Below are 20251 nucleotides of genomic sequence, written 5' to 3'. Positions count from 1 at the left end.
TTAATCATGAATCACTTTGAAATTCTTAAGATTATGATCCTTATTTTCGTAATCTTATGCTACTTATTTGATTTTCTAAAAATTAAATTAGGTAGACATATATTTTTCTTTTAAGGTATGAAGATTTGACATACGGTTGATCTATATTTACATTACCGTAAACATGTAAATTTCTACTAATAATGCTAATCATATATATATATATATATCATATATCAAGGTTAAGAAAGGAACGAAGTTATATATTTTTTTTCTATATATATTACTAAAGTTAAATTAACATTATAGATTGCATCAAATATATCCTGCTTAACCTAGGACTTGATTTGATTACCATTTTTTTTATATTAAAAACTAAATATGCTAACTAGTCGTTTCAACCAATCAAATTTTAGTATTATTATAGTGATTTTAAAAATATAAAATATACATTTAAATCAAATCCAAATTGAAAATTGAGTAACAGAGAAAACTTCAAATAAGCTTGCAAAACTAATGACATTGTTGTTGTGTTGTTTGAAGTATATATGTTCAAAAAAACCATTTCCACTCATTTTAATTACAATCTTTAAAATTTGAAAGCATCCCATTGTTTTTCAATTCTCTCAACCGAATTAAGTTTGGTAATTCAAATTCCAAGGGCATTTAAAAATTATTATAAAGTCAATCTTGGCACAACACTCACCAATCTTTTTACATTATTAAGAAGCTAGCAATTACAGTGTATATATATATATATAAGAACATTCATCCTCTCCTTAAATATTCTCTATCACAATTCATAGTTAACAATTAAGTAATTAATTTCTTCCAAAAATGGCTTGGTTCCTTAGCTTGTTCTTCTTCTTTCTTGTCTCTTTTGCTAATGCTTGTGATCGTTGTATTCATCGGTCTAAAGCTACTCATTATTATGGAGATTCACCTACTTCATGTAAAATATATATATAAATAAATAATAGTTGTTTTATTTTGATCAATTTCATTTTTATTTGCTAAATATTTTGATCATATAGTTATGTTTACATATGTTTGTGATAATCCCCAGATATGGTAGCATATCTAATTTATTTTGGTATTATAATTTGATGTAGATGGAGGAGCATGTGGTTATGGAGACTTGGCATTGGAATTTACCGATGGCTACTTTTCAGCTGCTGTACCTTCTCTCTACAAACAAGGAGCTGGGTGTGGAGCATGTTTTCAGGTAAATTCTCATCGTCAAGTATTTATAGATATACCACAATAAATATAGAAAAATTTATAGATATATATAAACAAATTTAAATTTTAATTCTCTAAGTCTATCCTATTATAGATTATATTACACTATGTATAATTTTAATAATGATAGAAGTTTATTACTGATAGACCATATTGGAGATATTAATATCACTTATAGACTATAAGAGTCTATTAGTTTGATTGACTTTGCTATATTTGCAATCTTTTTAAACGTTGATATACCTTTGATTATTAACCCTAAAATTGTTACTGTGATTACCCATTTAAAAAGTTAATTTTGTTTTTAGAATTGTGCTAATATCTTCGAAAATTTGATTAAAAAGTTAAGGGGGAAAAAAGGCATAAATTTTAAAAACAAAGAGCTATTAATTTTTTCAATTTTAAAAAAATTCTCTTTAATTTTGGGAGGTTTTCCTTTTCTTGAAAATTTATCTATTGTAAATGTATTATTTGTTTTTGTAGGTAAGATGCAAAGACAAAAGACTATGCAATACAGCAGGGAGCAAAGTAGTATTGACAGATCAAAATTACGATAGCAGAGTAGATTTTGTTCTAAGTAGAAAAGCTTTTTCTGCCATGGCTTTAAAAGGAAAAGGTCAAGAGCTTTTGAATACTGGAATTGTGGATGTAGAATATAAGAGGTGATCAATTATATTTTTATAATAACAATATTTATATTGATATAATTGTGAGTGTTCAATTAATTTTCTGATATTATCGTAGGATACCTTGTGGATACAAAAACAAAAACTTGGCTGTACGAGTTGAAGAATCAAGTTATAATCCAAATTATTTAGCTCTTAAACTTTTGTACCAAGGTGGCCAAACAGAGATTGTGGCTGTCGATATAGCTGAGGTAAACTCAAAATCACTGTATACGAGTAATTTTTTAAATGGTTAAAATTACTTTTGGATGTGATTTTATAGCATCAAAACTTATTTTGAATCCTTAAAAAAATTCTTTTATGATTTGGTTTGACAAATGAGAAAGAGTAATCCGTGTTTGTTATCAAAATTGTGAGGCCCTCCTTCATTATCACTCCGAAACGAAACCGAAAACTTGAGAATAGAGAATAATACTGATCAAAGATGATTTTGTTGTTATGACTACAGGTTGGTTCATATGAATGGGTGAGCTTAAGAAGAAATTATGGAGCAGTCTGGGATACAAATAAAGTACCAAATGGAGCATTACAAATGAGAATGGCATTTACTTCAGGATACGACGGAAAATGGGTTTGGGCAGAATATGTTCTTCCTGTCGATTGGGAAGTTGGAGCCATATACGATACTGGAGTTCAAATTTACGACATTGCCAAAGAAGGTTGCCCAAGATCACAGTGTGGTGATAAACCATGGAAATGAATTAATTGATTAATTAAGTATAGTGAATTTAATTAATACCAATTTACATATACTTTTTTATAAAAATTTCTTCATACTATTATTAATTTTGAATAAGTTTTCTCTACACAACTTATTGTGAGGGAAGTATGTATTCCTTGCTTGTATACCGATCTACTCCCAAAGAATTAATTCAATGGGAATTCTATTGCTAAATAAATAAAATATTTACACACTTTTTTTTTTCCTTTTAATAGATATCGTGGTTATGATCAATAACTGTTTTTTAATTAGTTTGATGAGGTTTTCAATATTTCTGCATCTTTTAGTTCAGGATATAATTAGGTGTTAACTATTTGAGTTCGGCTAATATTGACACAATTAGTTGTATTAGTAACGTTTCCTTTGATAATTATTTGATTTTTACAAATTAAGTTTAATAGGATTGAAAGGAGCATCGCACGAGGGTTCCAACCATTTCACCATAGAGTGAAACATCTCTAATGTGATAATGCATTCTAGACAAAACGATGGCTTAGTGACGTTAGCAGAAGACTAAATTTTTGTTAGTTTTTAAGATTTGATCCTTTCATATTAACATCACTATGATATGATTGACTCATCCATAGAAAAACCTCATAATTAATTAAATCTCTTAAAGTTTATAGTTTTCTTCGACCAAAAATTAAAGAAAAAAAAAAGAATAATCGTAGTGGGTAGCCTTTTGAGAATATGATGATCATTGAGTAAATATAACACATTATTTTTAGTATTTTGCAAATATGAAAAAATTCTCACTTTTTAAAATACTCTCCATCTTAAACTTGTTATTATTCCCAAACTACCATTCAATAACTTGTTTCTTCTTCCTTTTTAATTTCCTAATCATATGTCATTTCTTCTCCCACTTTTTAAGGCCCTAATTATTCTTTCTCTTATGAAGAAACAATTTATTTTTCAATAACGTATGTATTATTCTTCTCCCCTTTGTAAGGCCTAATCATCATTTCTTATACGAAAAACGATTTATTCTTTCTGTCTTAGTCTTGATTTTAGGATATAAATGGTACATTTAATTTGAATATAAAATATAATGGTACGTAGTAACGTGAGGAAGATGGAGAGGAAGGGAGAGAGAGAAAAGAAAGCATGTTAATGAGATAAATGTTTTAAAAAGAGAAGGGTTTTGTGTAGGTATGGATATGAAATTAGGAGTTTTTAAACAATCTCCCGACATTGTAAAATAACCATTGGGAGTTAGAAAGAACTTCTGACGCATAAAATAATCGTCAGAAGTTAAAAAGAGCTCCCTACGTCAAACATATGTCATCGGGAGATAGTCACCATGCTAATTTGAAGTGGAGGGGTTTCAAAAAGAACTTTCGACGGATGTCAAACATACAGCGTCGGGAGTTACTAGCTCCCGATCATGGATATCATATAGCATCGAGAGTTAGTAAGAACTCCCGACGCGATGTTTTCTAGTATCAAAAAAGATTTTTTTTCTTGTAGTACCTCTTGAAAATTTTTCTAGGAAACATGTGAGTGAGGACATAACATGCTGAAAGAACTCGTGTTGGTCTATGGTGATTGACAATATTCAGTCTCTGAAGGTCTTTTTAAGACAGGTAAGGATGATGTAACTTGGTCGAAAATGATGCAAGGAAATATCGAGGATGTCGATTGCTAAATCCTAATTTCAAATCCTGGTTTGAATCCTTGGCCTGGGGTATTACATGTGGTTAACTTGTTTAAGAATTGCTCGTTTGTTTTAACTAGCTAAGGTGAAGAACACAATTGATGAGATTGGTATTACAACAAGACACTTTGAAATTGTCCCTTTTTCTTTTTACTCTCGTATATGTAATTGAAGTTGCTTGTTATATAGCTTATTATGTGATCGGTTTCTCAAATTCTTTCACTACAAGAAGAAGGGGTTCTACCGACGCAGAGATGCATCAACAAATGTTAGATCCACGTCAGGAAAGGCTACATCGACATAGAAATGGACATCGGCAAGAGCGTCATGAGAGAGTGTCGTCAAAGGCACTCCCGACGTGCAAATAGTATGGCATTAGCAAAGGGTTACTACCGATGCACTGTTCGTCGACATGGTTACCACGTTAGTAGTGGAAAACTACCGACGTTTGTTAACGTTGTCGCAAATACCTTACTGTCGACGTCGTCAAGTACGTCAGCGTCGTCTAGTATGCGGCATCGGGAGTGTTATCTGATTTAAATTCATTCTAAAAACACAATTAACATAAAATTAATAAAAAAAACTATTAAAATTCCAAATTGAATTACAATTAACGTAAAATTAAAAAGAAATTATTAAAATACCAAATCGAATTTATATTAATATTAATTAAAATATTAAAAATCTACACGTTTGTATGTTCATAAATTACATGAATAATAAAAAGTAAAAATGAAACTTAAAACATAGTTATAAGTGTTGACGTCAGTTTCTCAACTTCTTCACATTGCCTCAACATGACTGTAACTAGTATGAACATAGGGACATGGATAAAATGTGCAAAGAGGGAAGTTGAACATTATTACTAGCTACAGTCTGTCCATGTCTCTATGATCATACGCTACATTCTGTCCAACTTCCCTCTTTGCACATTTTGTCCATGTCTCTATGATCATACTAGCTACAGTCCATGTTGAACTCTTGATTGCTACTTTTCTTTCTTCGCTGCTTCAATATAGCATATTGTAATTCTGAAATATACAACAAGTTTGATATCAAACATACATACAATATACATTCATCCATCAGCAAAAGTACATCCCACTGCAAAGGTAATTGTTTCTTCTTTACAATCAGTAACTTTACCGTTATTCACCTAAGCATGCAATCATATAAGTATTATGTATGTGGCTATCACTTTAATCAAAATCTAAATACATGGCTGGCAGAATATGGTACTGGCAACTTCAATCTCCAACTTCAATCTTACATCCTAAGAACACTAAATTCGAATTCAATACTAAAACCTACAACTAAATCAAAATCCAAAACCTAAAACTAATTTAAAATCTAAAACCTAAAACTAATTTGAAATATAAATACTAAAACTAATTAGCTAAAATAAAAGTAAAATAAAGTAAACCTGTAACGACCCAACTCTTTATACTAAGCTGAGGTCGTTACTAAAAGGAAACAATGACAAAAGACACTTTTTGAAACGAGGGAAGAATAAATTTTCATTAAAAACGGAATATTAAAACACTGAAACATAAACGCGGAAGCAAAACTGAGTCCCCATATGGCATGTCACGGATCCTTCTCTGTCGCTCGCCAGCTTTTCTCTACCTTTACCTTCGCCTGAAATGTTAAACATAGAAAGAGTGAGTATAAACATATACTCAGTAAGGGACCTACTACTAGTCCCGCTAGGTGTCTGTTAACTTCCCATTAGAGTCCTGAAAATGGTACCCAATCTCTGGCACGTTCCCGAACACGTGCAACATGCGCTCCCGTAGGAACGAAAATCTGGTCTTCGGTGTCCCGAGGGAGCACCTAGGACATGCTGGTCTGTAGTGAACCTGGGGGTAACACTAAGACAATCGGGATGCGAGAACCCCGTCGAATCACTCGAATCATATCTATATCCATGCTAGACTGGCGTCCCGTCGGACCACACAGTCCTAAATAGATGGTGATCCCGAATGACACCCATGCAGGTACGACTCTAATAGACAAAGTTAACAGAACACCCTATCCATAGCATGTAGCATAACATAACATCATAACATGGCATGAGTATTAATCTTAACGTCCTTAATCATGTGATTAATATATCATGCATTAACAATCATCAACAGTCATCAACAACATACTATCGGTCATTAACATAACATCAGTCATCATCATCAATCATCAACATAATAATCTCAGTCATCATCATCAACATCAACTATCATCATAATCTCAGTATAATCATTATCATCAAATTATGCATTTTAGCTACCATCAATTCATAATCATAATTACATTCGGTCTCTTGAATTCAGTTCGAAGGTCTAGTAGGAGAATCTCTTACCTGGAGATTTTAGCCAAACAAAGGTACTCCCTAGTTGACAGTAAAATTCTCCAATTAACTTGATTCTCCAAAAATTCTCTCAAATTAATTAACTTTCTAAAAAAAAAGGGTTGAAACCAATTCAACCTTGATTGGGAAAAATCCAAGATTTAAATCTTAAAAAGTTTAGCCAATTGAACCTTTAAAGAAACCTCAAATAAATCCAAAATTAAATTAATAAAATATTAAATTAATTTTATTTGCTTACCAAGGTTACTCAAATGGAGGTCGAAAAATCCTCTTAATTCATCACTTTAAATCCTCAAGCTTCCAAAGAGACCAATCTTAACTTCAACTGAGGCGGCGACAGCAGAGGGTTATCTTAGAGAAGAAGATAAAGAACCTTTTTCTTTTTCCTTTAATTCCATCTTAAGCATTCCAATGCTATTTATAGACCCAAATAATAACAATAATAATTATTATTATTATTATTATTTCCTTTTCCTTTTCCTTTTAGGATATATATATATAATACCAAAAAAATATACATATATCTTTATTCCCATTATCTTTCCTAAATCAATGCCTTAATCTTAGACATTTATAACCATTAGTAATAATAATAATACTTCTTTATTATTATTATTTTTCTCTCACCAAAATCTACAATAAATATATATTTATTTAAACCATTATTCTCTCTTATAAATATATATCTTTTTCGTCCAATCAAAATCAACCATCTTTCTCTTCATGGATTATTTTCTTTTCCAAATAAATATAATTATATTCCATAATATAATTAACTACACTTTTCTAAATTATTAATTAAATATATATATCCATATATATATACTCAATTAATTACAATTCCACCAAAACTAACTTTTCCCTCCAAAATCTCAAATTAACTTAAGTCCTCAATTAATTTAATCAATCAAATCTTTTCCAATAAATCACTTATAACTTCCAATATGAATTATCTTAACTCAACCGTAACAACTTCACTCCATAAACAATATTTATCTTTCTACATAATAATTAATTATCTTCCACAATAACTAATTATTAACTAATTATTATTTATCTTTCTTCAAAACAATTAATTATCTTCCACAATAATTAATTATTGTTTATCTTTCTCCAAAGTAATTAATTATCCTTTTACAAATAATTATATTTTCCCAAAATATAATTATTTTACTTTTTCTTCTTTAATAAATATCCTTTCCCCAAAATACAACTATCTTTTCCTTAAATAATTATATTTCAACAAATATAATTATCTTTTCCATTAACATAATAATTATATATATATATATTTCCACATATACTTATAATTATCAAATCTCCAACAAACTTTTCACCCGACAATTTAATTAAATAACATCCATAATTATTTAATTAAATTCAAGTTCAACAACACTAAAAATCCACAACTTTACTTAATCCTCTTAACCTATCATTTAATAAAAACTCAACAAACACCACGTGTCAAAACCTCTAATTAATTAAATATTCATCCAAGAAATATTTAATTAATTTTAATTCCCACATAAATCAAATAATTCTCATTAAATGGATTCAAAATAACGCCCAATAAATTATCTTAATTAAACAAAATTAAGATAACTAACTCCAAAATTTTCTTAATTTTTGGGGCGTTACAAAACCACTTACCGGAATGAAAAGTGACAGATGCAGATGGCGACAAATGGAATGGAGTGGGCAGTGACGATTGCTCTTCTTCTCGGCCTCTCTCAACTCTCTCTTGGCTTCTATTAACTCTCTCTCAACCTTCTCCTTCTTAGTTTTATGAATTACAGAACGTGAAGTTGGTTTTTTTATAGAGAAACTTCAAACGTTTCACTTATGACGTCAGCATAGGATCCCCAGCTCGCAACGCAATCATTCATGGCATCGTGAGAATCCTATCAAAAGCAGTCAAAATGTCACACATCTCGCGATGTTACCTACCTCTCATCGGTAGGGTTCGACCTCTCACGACGCCATGCAATCGAACGTCATGATATGGTTGTCATAGTTTTTTAAATGTTCAACGTTTGTTGACACCGTCAAAGCAACGTCGGCAAAAGGTCGACCTCTCATGACGCCTTGCATGCAACGTCGACACTAATTGAGGCAACGATGACACATACATATATGGCGTCGTGAAGTCTATATTATTATTTAAATTAAACGTTTTTGCGACATCTCCTCATGCGGCATCATGGAAGCCTCACCCTCTGTAGACGTTATTTATGCAACGTCGCCAAAGATCCATATTGACGTCGCTTTCTTCATGGCGTCATGAAAAGGTTCTACTTATGACATTACTTTTCCCGATACCTTTTTGGACGTCGGCAAACCTTCGACTTTTTTTGTAGTGTTTTGTTTGTTTTGTTCATTCCAATTGAATTTTTTTTGTCATTCTTAGATGGTTTATGGAGGAATATAACGTAATTAACGACAACATTTGTTCTTTAGTTCCTTTGTGAGATGAGTTCATTAAAGTCTTTATTTACAAGAAAAGGACCATCTGTATTTTTCTTCTTGAATATTTCCTTTGTATTTTAGGATTTTCAAACCCTCGATATATATATGGAGAGAAGTTTGTTGGTGCCATTTTTATTGGCTAAATATATTTTTAAGTTCTCTAGCCTTTAGTCTTTAGTTGTTTCGTTGTTGTCTTAGGATGGTTCAACATCGGTTGTTGTCTCAAAGGTTTATGGATTAAGCAGATTATTTCTTTCCATATCTACGATATTCTGCTAATTAACTGACTCCCGCATGGATTATTTCATTTTTTATTCTATGCCGATTTCTTTTGAGGATTCTTTCTATGCCTTGGTCATGCTATTGAAGCTCAAGGTGTGGTCTATATGTGCTAGGGGTTACCGCATGTTTTTAATTGTTATTCATCTTTGTGATAAGAGAAGAGTTTGTTCAAAGCAATCGTTGATCACATCTGTCTATGTGTGGTTGTTGTGCGTGTGTGTGGTTTAATTTTCCGAAGACTATTGTGTGAAACCAATCAATCCCCTCTAATGTTTCGACAAGGGATGGAGTTCTCTATTTGTTATTTTTTTTTTTTAAATCAACCATCGCCTCCTACCCATTTAATATTTCAAAAGAACTCTAAAAACTCGTTCAAGATAAATGTGTGCAACTTTTCCAAAATTTTTGTTGGCATCGACATTTAGACGTTAGTAATTATGTTCAACAATTTATGGGAGTTCTTTTCTTTTTTCTTCTTTCTTCCTTTCAATTTCTCAGTCAATTTTCAATTGGCAAAATGGCCCCAACTCCTCCAAAAAAATCGTCAACAGTATAATTAGGTATGAACGACTCGACTTTCTTCCCGTGCTGCACCAGTGATATAATATCTTATAGCAACCTGTGTAAATTTTTCCGTATGGAAGTGATCAGAATTTGAAAGAAAGAACGAGGGAAAAAAAAAAAAAAGAATCAAAGCCGAAGAATTTAGCAAGAAACGACAACGATTACGAGCAGAGTAGATATTGTTCATCTTTGGACAGATTGTGCAAAAAACAAATATCGATACGTAGAAGAGATCGAGAATGAGCTTTTTTTGCTAGACGTTATAGTAGGCTGTGACGAAAGTTTACTAGACGAAACAAACTAGTTTTTTTGTTTTTTAGTTCAGCTAATATTTTTAGTTAAAAGTATATGGTTTATGTAGTTGAACTTTGCTCGATGGAATATGGATCGATACGAAAACGCTTCAGAGTACAGTTGTTGAACGTTAAACACACATTGTTTCTCTAATCTGTTAGTCTTTTACTTATTTTTATTCCCACACGCATACGTTAGCAAATTCAAATCCTGGGTATTAAATATTATTATCAATTCAAATCCTACATGCCTTATTCAAAACATTGACTAATTATTACTTATAATCTATGGCTACCTTTTCTTAAAGAAATCCTTGAAAAATCTATATAAGCATCATTTTTTTGCTTCTTTCTCACAATTCATATGCATCTCATTTCTCAAAGAAAAATGTATTGGTTTTTCATTTTCCTCTTTTTGCTCGTCTCCTCGACTACAGCTTCTTTTCCACCCTGTAATCGTTGTGTTCATCAATCCACAGCTGCTTATTACTACGAAGATTCGCCTACTTCATGTAAAAGCTTTAGTTTTCATTATCTCATTTTAATTATTCTTTTTGGAAGTTTAATAACTAAGTTCACTCTTGCAACTAATGAATTTATTGGATTTGCTTGATTTGATGTAGATGGAGGTGCTTGTGGTTATGGAAATTTAGCATTGGAAATCTCTAAAGGGTATTTTGCAGCTGCTGTCCCTTCCCTTTACAAGGGAGGAGCAGGTTGTGGTGCTTGCTATCAGGTATGAATTTTTTAACGATACTTACGTGCACATTCTGAGTTATACTCATTATATTTTTCTAACCAACTCTAATGCAGAAAAAACTCAAAAATATTTATATAAAACAAAAATGTTCACCACATGATAAAATGTGGTTTTGGACCATTGAGTGTGCTTAAAAAAATATGAGTGCATCAAGTATTCTTTTTTTTCTATAGTTTTAATTTCTTTCTTTTGGTGGTTTTTTTCCTCCCTTTTAAAACATTATTGATTGTGTAAGAGAATTGTTTAATTCTTTGTAGGTAAGATGCAAGGACAAATATCTATGTAATACAGCAGGCACTAAAATAGTTTTGACAGATCAAAATAATGATAATACAACAGATATTGTTCTTAGTAAGAAAGCTTTCTCTGCCATGGCTTTAAAAGGAAAAGCTCAACGACTCTTGAATACGGGACGTGTCGATGTAGAATACAAGAGGTATGAGGATTTGAACTACAAACCTTATAATAACTGACGCAAATACAATATCTCTATTGAACTATGGGTTAATTACTAGTTATATATTATAAAACTAATTACAAAATATCAACTGATGATTTTTTTTGGATTGTAAAATTACAACTCGTGTAATAATTGCAGGATACCTTGTGAATACAAGAATAAAAATCTATTGGTACAAGTGGTTGAATGGAGCCACAAACCATATTATTTGGCAATCAAATTCTTATATCAAGGTGGTCAAACTGACATACAAGCGGTCAACATAGCTAAGGTTGGACTAAAAATTACACTTTAAACACTTAAAAAGTCAGTTCAAATTAGACTCTTGATATATATAACAAGTTACGATTAATGCTGATTTAGATATTCTGTATGTACATGATGTCGATTTTTGTAGGTGGGTTTACCGAAATGGCGCCCAATGAAAAGAAACTATGGAGCTATTTGGGATATCAATGGTGTGCCTGAAGGAGGATTACAATTGAGAATGGTAGTGACTTCAAGATATGATAATGGAAAATGGATTTGGGCAGGTTCTGTGCTCCCATCTGGTTGGAAAAATGGAGAAATTTATGATACTGGAGTTCAAATTAATGATATTGCTTATGAATATTGCCCTCCTTGGCAATGTGGTGGTGATGGACAATGGAAATAAAGAACACATAGCTAAACTGGAAATTCCCCTGCATTTTCTTAAAAACTTGTTTGTTTATTTTCTAAATTTTTATATACATATATTGAGTGTTTAAAGAATTTAATAGTTATATAAAATAAATTATTTAATACATATTTGTATGGTTCTTTTAAGTTGAAGCATAATCAGTTAATTTTCCTATCAAAATATTAGTCCTTTAGTCCTTATATTTATAATTTCTAAAATTTACAGAAAGCAGAAGAAGATCAGAAAACTCAAATCCCCAAAAATAATATATAGATTGGATGCTTAAAGTCTCTCAAACAAAGAACCGCACCGCACAAAAAGATTTGGAGTTCACGAAATTACATATTTAAAATTTCGTTCAACCTAAATACTAAACATATTAAGCAGGTTTTTTGAAAATCGTTCTTCTCCTCCTCCTCCACCAAATTATTGATCAAGTAAGATTAGAATGATAATCTATACATAATGGAATGTTAAACTCAAACGACTATGTCTATTACAAAACAATGATGAAATTACAAATAAGGAAATAATAAAGGAAGGAAAAGGAAATTGTGTAAAGGGTCATACACAATTAACCAATTACTTGCATCTTTCCTCATGAGTAAGATAGTAAAAGAAAATTTGCATTGATTGTTGCAATTTCTTGGAAGGAATATGAGATTAATTACGCACAAAGGATGGGCTTTAGGAGCTGTACTTTGCTTCATGACTTTTCATCAACAACATTCAATTCATCATTTCATCATTTGAGATTTCAACATATCTGTTATATCTGATTAGATTACCCTAAAATTATTTTTTTAAAAAAAAAAAGAATTGTAATCTAACGATTCGTATAATTTTTTTTCAAACAGGTGTTACTTATTTTGTTAACTTGGTCGGATTTGAACAATTGAACCTCTAATTTTCAACCGACGATAAAAGAAAGTCTGACCTTTAACTGATTGAATTATGATTTTAAGTTTAAATAATGGAGTTAAAGTTGAGTATAACTTAATTTACTAACTAGTATGCATATTTTGTAGTAAGAAAAAAAAATACAAATGAATTATATTTAAATTATAACCACTTTTTGAACAAATAATTATAATAATAATAATTTCAGAAAAAGTTAAAACTTAAACCCAAAAGAATTAATTAAATAAGAGTACCATTAAAAAACAATATAATTAGAAAAAGAAAAAGGATATGGAGCATGGTATTCACAATTACCAAACCACGGCTCCCATGGGTAGTATGGTATTAGCTGATTATTACTATTATATTATTCTATCTTTGTCCTTTCCCTTTATGAGTTATTTGAATCTTTACAATGGAATGAACTTAAAGATATAATCCAAAATTCATGTTGAAATTGAGCGTTTTAGCCTCGATTTGTACGACGAAACTCATCCCAATCCCACATTTTCAACCTCAACACATTTTAATTTTCACCACTTTTACACTTTACGATCTTATTTTCGTTCTACCTGCAATTGCTAACCACTCGTCCCGACATTTCTTAGGTTCATTCCAACCTTTCAATCCCTTAATTTTTACATAAAACATAATTTGTATTTGATTTTTTCCCCCATTTGTAAACTTAGGGGATTCAACAACAACAACGACCAAAATAAACGTCCTTATAATTACAAATGTGGAACTACATTTGATTATTGTAACGCTCCATTTTTAATTAGGATTCGAAATTCGGATCCCCGACATTCTCCTGCATCCCCTACGACCTGGCAATATTATCCTTACTTGTCTTAAAGGCTTATTAGAGTGAAAGTCCTCCCCACAAACTAACTCGAGTTCTTTCAACATGTTTTGTCCCCACTCACATGCATGTTAGGAAAATTCTCAGGAGGTCATCTAACATAGAATAGCTCCAAGCTAAGCATGTTTAACTTTGAAATTTCTATGATCAAGCCACCGAAAACAAAGACGTACTTTATTGATATAAATAGTAACTTTTTAATTCTTTTAAGTCTTTCTTAACTTTGCTTTCAAGTCCTAAGGATCCCTCTTATTCAGATGTGATATCGGTTCATTCATGTTCCCCTCCTAAGCTCGGGGTGTTACAATTATCATATGATTATTATTAGATTATCATCTGATTACCACTAATTATCAATGATGTCAATTATTATTTGATTGTTGTATGATTACTGTCCAATTGATATTTGATTGTTGTTGATTATCAATTTTTCTTTTTCCAATTTTAGTTAGCTTTTTGAAATAGTTACCTTCTCATTGTCATCTAATTTTTTTTTTGTAGTAATTGTTTTAACATTTTTTATTAACAATTTGGTAATGGATGGAAACATATATCATTTATTTATTTGAATTGGATCGAATGCTACATGAAGAACATAAGCCAGATGAAGGAATAGGAAGACCTAGGATGTAGAAGATCATAACATGAGTGATTCGGCAGATTCGGAATATTCCTATATATCCCACTCATTTGGTACTTTATTGTACCATATACATAAGATCCATATGTATAGATATCATCATCTACATCCAGAAAGTCGTATGCTTTGGAAGAAGCTTGTACAGTTTGGGAAGGGGTTTTGATTGATCAAAAAGAATAATCTACTTCAACCGATATGCCCTTAGGCACGACCATACATAACATAGAAATCACACTTGGGAAGGAGGGACAATTAGCTAGAAACCAGCAGGTGCTGTAGCGAAACTGGTATTTAAATGTAGTAGATAGCCCTCACAATGCATTAAATAAAAATCATTAAGTACTTAACATCTAATGAACAACCACATACCAATCAAATGAAAATATATCAATAAAATAATATTCACAAATAATAATCATATATAAAAAAAATAATAACAATCACTTGCGAATCAAATAGAAATTATTACAAACTAATTAATATCTAATTAATGAAAACCATCTGATATTAGATTACAACTTTTAGTGTCTGTGTGTGTGTGTATATATATATATAAACTTTTGTTATTTATTTATTTAATGTGAAATGTGATGTTGAAATCAACTAGCCGTAGAACTTTACAGAAATCTGCTTACTCAAAGAAGACGGATTCTTACTTCAAAGTTCAAACAATAAACAACTCTCTTTAGCTAAGTTAGGTTAGGTGCATATATTTGTAATGTTCCTTTTTTTTCTTCACATTACTGTATGATAAACAATAATCCTTTGTCTTTTCCTAATTAATTCTCATCTAAATCTCCAAATCAATAACACTTCAAAATCCATTTACACAAAAAGGCAAAAGCAACCCTCAATTTGGTCTTAAGTTAGGCAGTTCCTAGTAGTTATCCACTACTATTAATTTGATTCGCCTATATAAGTATCTTCATCCTCATCCCCTTCTTCCTCACACAAACCATTACTAAACAATTTCTTTATCAACTAAAATGGCTTGGTTTCTTAGCTTTCTCTTTCTCTTTTTCATCTCTTCTGCCCATGCTTGTGATCGTTGTGTTTTCCAATCTAAAGCTAGTCATCTCTATGAATCCCCTACTACATGTAAATAAAATATTAACTTTGTTTTTCGACAAAAATCCTTGCGTGCATGTGTTTCGAAACTTGTCATGTTACAAAAGAATTAGATCTTTTTTTTTTTTTTTTGTGTGTTATTATTTTTTATTTGAAGTAGGATGCATCTAAATGGAAGAAACTTACATATCATTTTTTTTATTTTTTATTTTTACTATTTTGAAGTTTTTTTTACTGCGTGTAATGTAGTTTGGGTGAGTTACAAAAGGATGGGTGTAGCCTAAGATGAATAATTCAGATATTAACTTTCTTTTACACCTTTCATTTCTCGTTAATTCTTGAATTAAAATGTGAAAATATACATATATAATATTTGTACTATTATTTGACATAGATGGAGGAGCATGTGGCTATGGGAACTTGGCATTGCAGTTCTCTAATGGCTTCTTTGCAGCTGCTGTGCCTTCTCTTTATAAACAAGGAGCTGGTTGTGGGGCTTGCTATCAAGTATATATCTATGTTAATCGGTTCTTTTAATTAAATATAGTTTCATGTTGACTTGTATATGTGTGGGTAATAATTATGGTGCATTATATTATATATATACATATTTGTAGGTAAGGTGCAAAAATAGAAGGCTTTGCAATACAGTAGGAACAAAGGTGGTCTTGACAGATCAAAATAATGACAATGTAACAGATCTTGTTCTTAGTCAAAAGGCTTTCTTTACAATGGCTCTCAGTGGTAAAGGTTCAGATCTTTTGAATCTTGGAGTGGTGGATGTTGAATATAAGAGGTACTGAATTAATGAGCTGTATATAATATAATTTCAAATATTTTTAATTAAATACTCTAAATAAATTTAATGAATAAGAAGAAATAAAAACAAATATTGTGTATGTTGTTGTTTGGCAGGGTGCCATGTGAATATCCAAATTATAGGAATTTGTTGGTGAGAGTGGAAGAATCAAGCTACAACCCATTCAAATTGGCAATAAAATTTTTGTACCAAGGTGGGCAAACAGAGATGGTTGCTGTCGATATAGCTCAGGTTGGGACATCAGATTGGAGCCATATGAAGAGAAGTTACGGAGCTGTTTGGGAAACAGACAATGTACCTGAAGGTGCATTGCAGTTGAGGATGGTTGTGACTTCTGGATATGATGGAAAATGGGTTTGGGCAAAGTCTGTACTTCCTGCTAACTGGAGAGCTGGGGCGATTTACGATACTGGAGTTCAAATCAAGGACATTGCTAAAGAGAGTTGTCCTCCATGGCAATGTGGTGACAATCCATGGAAATGATAAACAGTACTGATTAAGTAATTTTTACATTTATATGTGTGTATGTTTGTATAATAATACTGACGACGAGAGAAATCATGACTCGTCTGTTTCGTAATAAAAGAATTCAATAGAATTCGCTCTTTTTATTAAATAAATAATAAAATATTTTAAGTTGTATATGTGTTTTAGATAATTTTTTTCTAATCATTTTTATGTGTCACAATAACTTTAAATTAAATTACCTTTCAATGTCTGCATTTTATATATTAGTGAAAAAACATGTCAGGATAACTTTCCGTCAGTAATTAATGGAAAAACTAAAGAATGGATTAAGTAGTGCTACCAAAAACAAACCTTATGAGTAAAATTCTGTTAGTCTTTTTGGAACAAACTACACAACCAAATTGGAGCAAACCTTACAGAAGACAGGGCCAAATCTCCATGTTTGTCTCTTTGCTCAATCAAGCTTACTAATAGGAGAAATATCATCATGTTCAATGCAGTAGCGGCCTTCCTATGAACTGTTTTGTTAGAAAGAAACAACTGCATTTTCGATAATAAATGAAGGAGCGATTTGAACACTTGGGAAGACATTTGTAACTTAATAGGTACGTGGTGCTGTAGACACATCATCTGTTTAAGAACTACACGCCTTGCACAATTGCTCTAAACTTAAATGTTTGTATCAACTAACAGTTTATCTTTATGGGCTTAGCTCTAAACTTAAGTGTTTTTATAGTATCTAAGGTTGTCTCTTATTGAGACTACTCCTGAACGTACTACCAAACACTTCATTTCCTATTAAAATAAATTTGACCAAGAAAGATTTCGGTTATCAAAAGTGTAATTAATTAATTAGTATATTTTTTTCTAAATTTAGTTAGATCAATACCCTAACAATCCTGATCAAGAGACAATTGTTTTGGATAAGATGACATATATTCTAATGGCCTTCTCCTTTCCTTTCTTTTATATTTTCTAAAGTTATTCCAAACACACATGATTGCCTACCACATTTACAAGGTATGAACAATGTTTGATAACAACCTAACCATTATTTTCATCACTTCAAAAATTACCCATTATATGATTCTATGGTTTTTATCTCTTCAAGCTAACCTATTTTAATTTCCCAACTAAAATTTTTTTAAAAAAAATTAAGAATTATTTTCTTTTTATAGCTAAAATTTTATAAATACAAACTTTTGCAATATTATTTTCTCTCCAATTAATTATGTGTATTCTACACATTTTTAAGCCCATAAGCAGGAATAAGTGTTAAATGATATAATTCCAAATGTCTTCATTGCCAACTTAAGCTTTTGGGTGATCAATCACCGATAAATAATATAGTATCACGGCAAGTTTAGGAGGATCTATATTAAAACTAAACCATAGTTTATATATATCTTCTGTTAGAATAAATATTTTAAATCTATATAATAGATTAACCCAAGATCATTCATTGTCAAGAATAAGTTACATACTAGAATCCATCTCCTTGATGTGATGATGGCTATAATCTGATAGCTGTAAAATGCCTATTGTCTTTCTCAACCAAAACCTTGAATGCTTTTAGTGAGATCTTTCTCTTGATGGGATAAAAGAAAGACAAAGTGTTTATTATTTTGGTATATTAGGGATCACCATAGCCTTAAGGTTCTTTATATTCTAGTTTAATTAGGTGCCCATTAAATCCTAAGCAATCTAGGAATAGGCTTCTACCCATTTAATCCATACTCAATTAAGAATTCTAGGCATTAATTAAATAGATCACAATAAACCCAATTAAATAAAATAACCCAATGTGATAAATTATTAATTTACATACATAGCCCACACTTTAATTATACATATTATTTAAATACATCTAACAATCTCTCAGTTGGGTTATGTTTGTATTTCTGATATAATTAAATCACATAAACCTTAAGCGCACATAAACATGTTATTTTAATAGAATTCCTCTTTAGTTCAATCTAGTCCATCTTCTGTATCAGCATGGAACCAAGGTGGCTTTTTCATTCTGCTTGTAATGACTAAACCTTCCTTGATCACCAATTCCAATACATTCAATGATGTAAATCAAGTATGGATGGATAACATGGAAATTACATGCAAAGTGATCTAGATCATGCTTGTTTCCAACTGATCCAACAAATTCTTCAGTGAGATCATTCTTGAAAAATTTATGTTAAACCACATTCGCAAAACTGCATGCATGATAAACAAGTTCAGATAACAAAACATAAACCATCAACTTTATTCTATATAGAAAATAAACAAATTAAGGTCAAACATCCTTAATAATAAACTCCCACTAAACCATGGAATCAGAAAATTGACTAACACCAATATGAGCAACATACTCAAGGAAAACTTTAGTGGTGTACTTTTAGTCAATGGATTTGTCAGCATCGAGTTTGTTCTTTATGTGTTCTATCAAAAATTTGACCATTATGAACTTTTTTTTTCACATCTAGAAGCTTTACGTCTACATGCTTCGACTTTGTATTGCTTCAAGTGTCATTAGAATACATTACTACTAGTTATTGTCACAAAATAATTTTGTTGATCTTTGTCAACTACTATTTGCAGCCTAGTGACAAAATTTAGCAACCATATTCCATGACTAGATGCCTCATAACATGCTATAAACTTCACATCTATAGTAGAAGAAGCCATAAGTGTTTGTTTAACACTTTCCCAAAATATAACTCCTTCAACCAATATGAAGTTATAGCCTGAAGTGGATCACAAACTATATTGGCATCCAACATAATCGGAACCAGAATAGCCAATAATCTCCAATAAATGAGCATATAACCTTTTGTTCTTTGTAAATACCTTATAACCCGATTGACTGCTCTCTAATGATCCATCCTCGGGTTGCTGAAATATCTATCTAACACTCCAACAATGAACACATTAGGCTTCCAATAGCTAATGCATAAAGAACCTTATGCATCTCCTTAATCTCAAGTGTGGCGTCAGGGCATTGACCTAAATGAAATTTATCACCTTTAGCAACGGAGTATCTCCTGGTGCACAATCTTTCATGTCAAATCTACTTAAAAAAATTTAATGTAGTTCTTTTATGATAATCTCAAAATACCTGAGCAATCTCACAGTATTTCTATTCATAATACAAAAGAAGCATCACCAAGATCCTTAATCTTAAAATTTCTTTTGAGAAATCTCTTAGTGTCATGCAATAAACCTACATCATTACTTGTTATGAGTATGTCATCAACATATAACACCAGGAAAATAGATTTACTCCCGCTGAACTTGTGATTTACAGAATCTTCTACTATATTCACTTCAAAACCAAAAGAGGTAATTACTTCATAAAATTTG

At 31.0% G+C, this 20251-nt stretch overlaps 3 protein-coding genes across 3 annotated transcripts; all 3 read left to right on the top strand.

The window, feature by feature from the left end:
• Nucleotides 1–773: 773 nt before the first annotated feature.
• On the top strand, nt 774–2840 carry LOC103490237 (expansin-like A3). The gene is made up of 5 exons (XM_008449666.2): nt 774–931; nt 1092–1204; nt 1705–1883; nt 1966–2098; nt 2356–2840. Exons 1-5 carry the CDS (start codon nt 817–819, stop codon nt 2605–2607), a joined length of 792 nt encoding a protein of 263 aa, XP_008447888.1. The 5' UTR covers nt 774–816; the 3' UTR covers nt 2608–2840.
• Nucleotides 2841–10643: 7803 nt separating this feature from the next.
• LOC103490238 (expansin-like A1) lies at nt 10644–12130 on the top strand. The gene is made up of 5 exons (XM_008449667.2): nt 10644–10767; nt 10879–10991; nt 11273–11451; nt 11614–11746; nt 11873–12130. Exons 1-5 carry the CDS (start codon nt 10644–10646, stop codon nt 12128–12130), a joined length of 807 nt encoding a protein of 268 aa, XP_008447889.1.
• A 3368-nt stretch (nt 12131–15498) lies between these two features.
• LOC107990293 (expansin-like A2) lies at nt 15499–17065 on the top strand. The gene is made up of 4 exons (XM_008449665.3): nt 15499–15636; nt 16001–16113; nt 16224–16402; nt 16522–17065. The coding sequence occupies exons 1-4, from the start codon at nt 15525–15527 to the stop codon at nt 16907–16909; spliced, it is 792 nt and encodes a 263-aa protein (XP_008447887.1). The 5' UTR covers nt 15499–15524; the 3' UTR covers nt 16910–17065.
• The last annotated feature ends 3186 nt before the right edge of the window (nt 17066–20251 follow it).

This window comes from Cucumis melo, chromosome 1 (genome assembly GCF_025177605.1).
Source record: "Cucumis melo cultivar AY chromosome 1, USDA_Cmelo_AY_1.0, whole genome shotgun sequence".
NCBI lineage: Eukaryota > Viridiplantae > Streptophyta > Magnoliopsida > Cucurbitales > Cucurbitaceae > Cucumis > Cucumis melo.
This window is presented reverse-complemented; position numbering and strand designations above follow the sequence as displayed.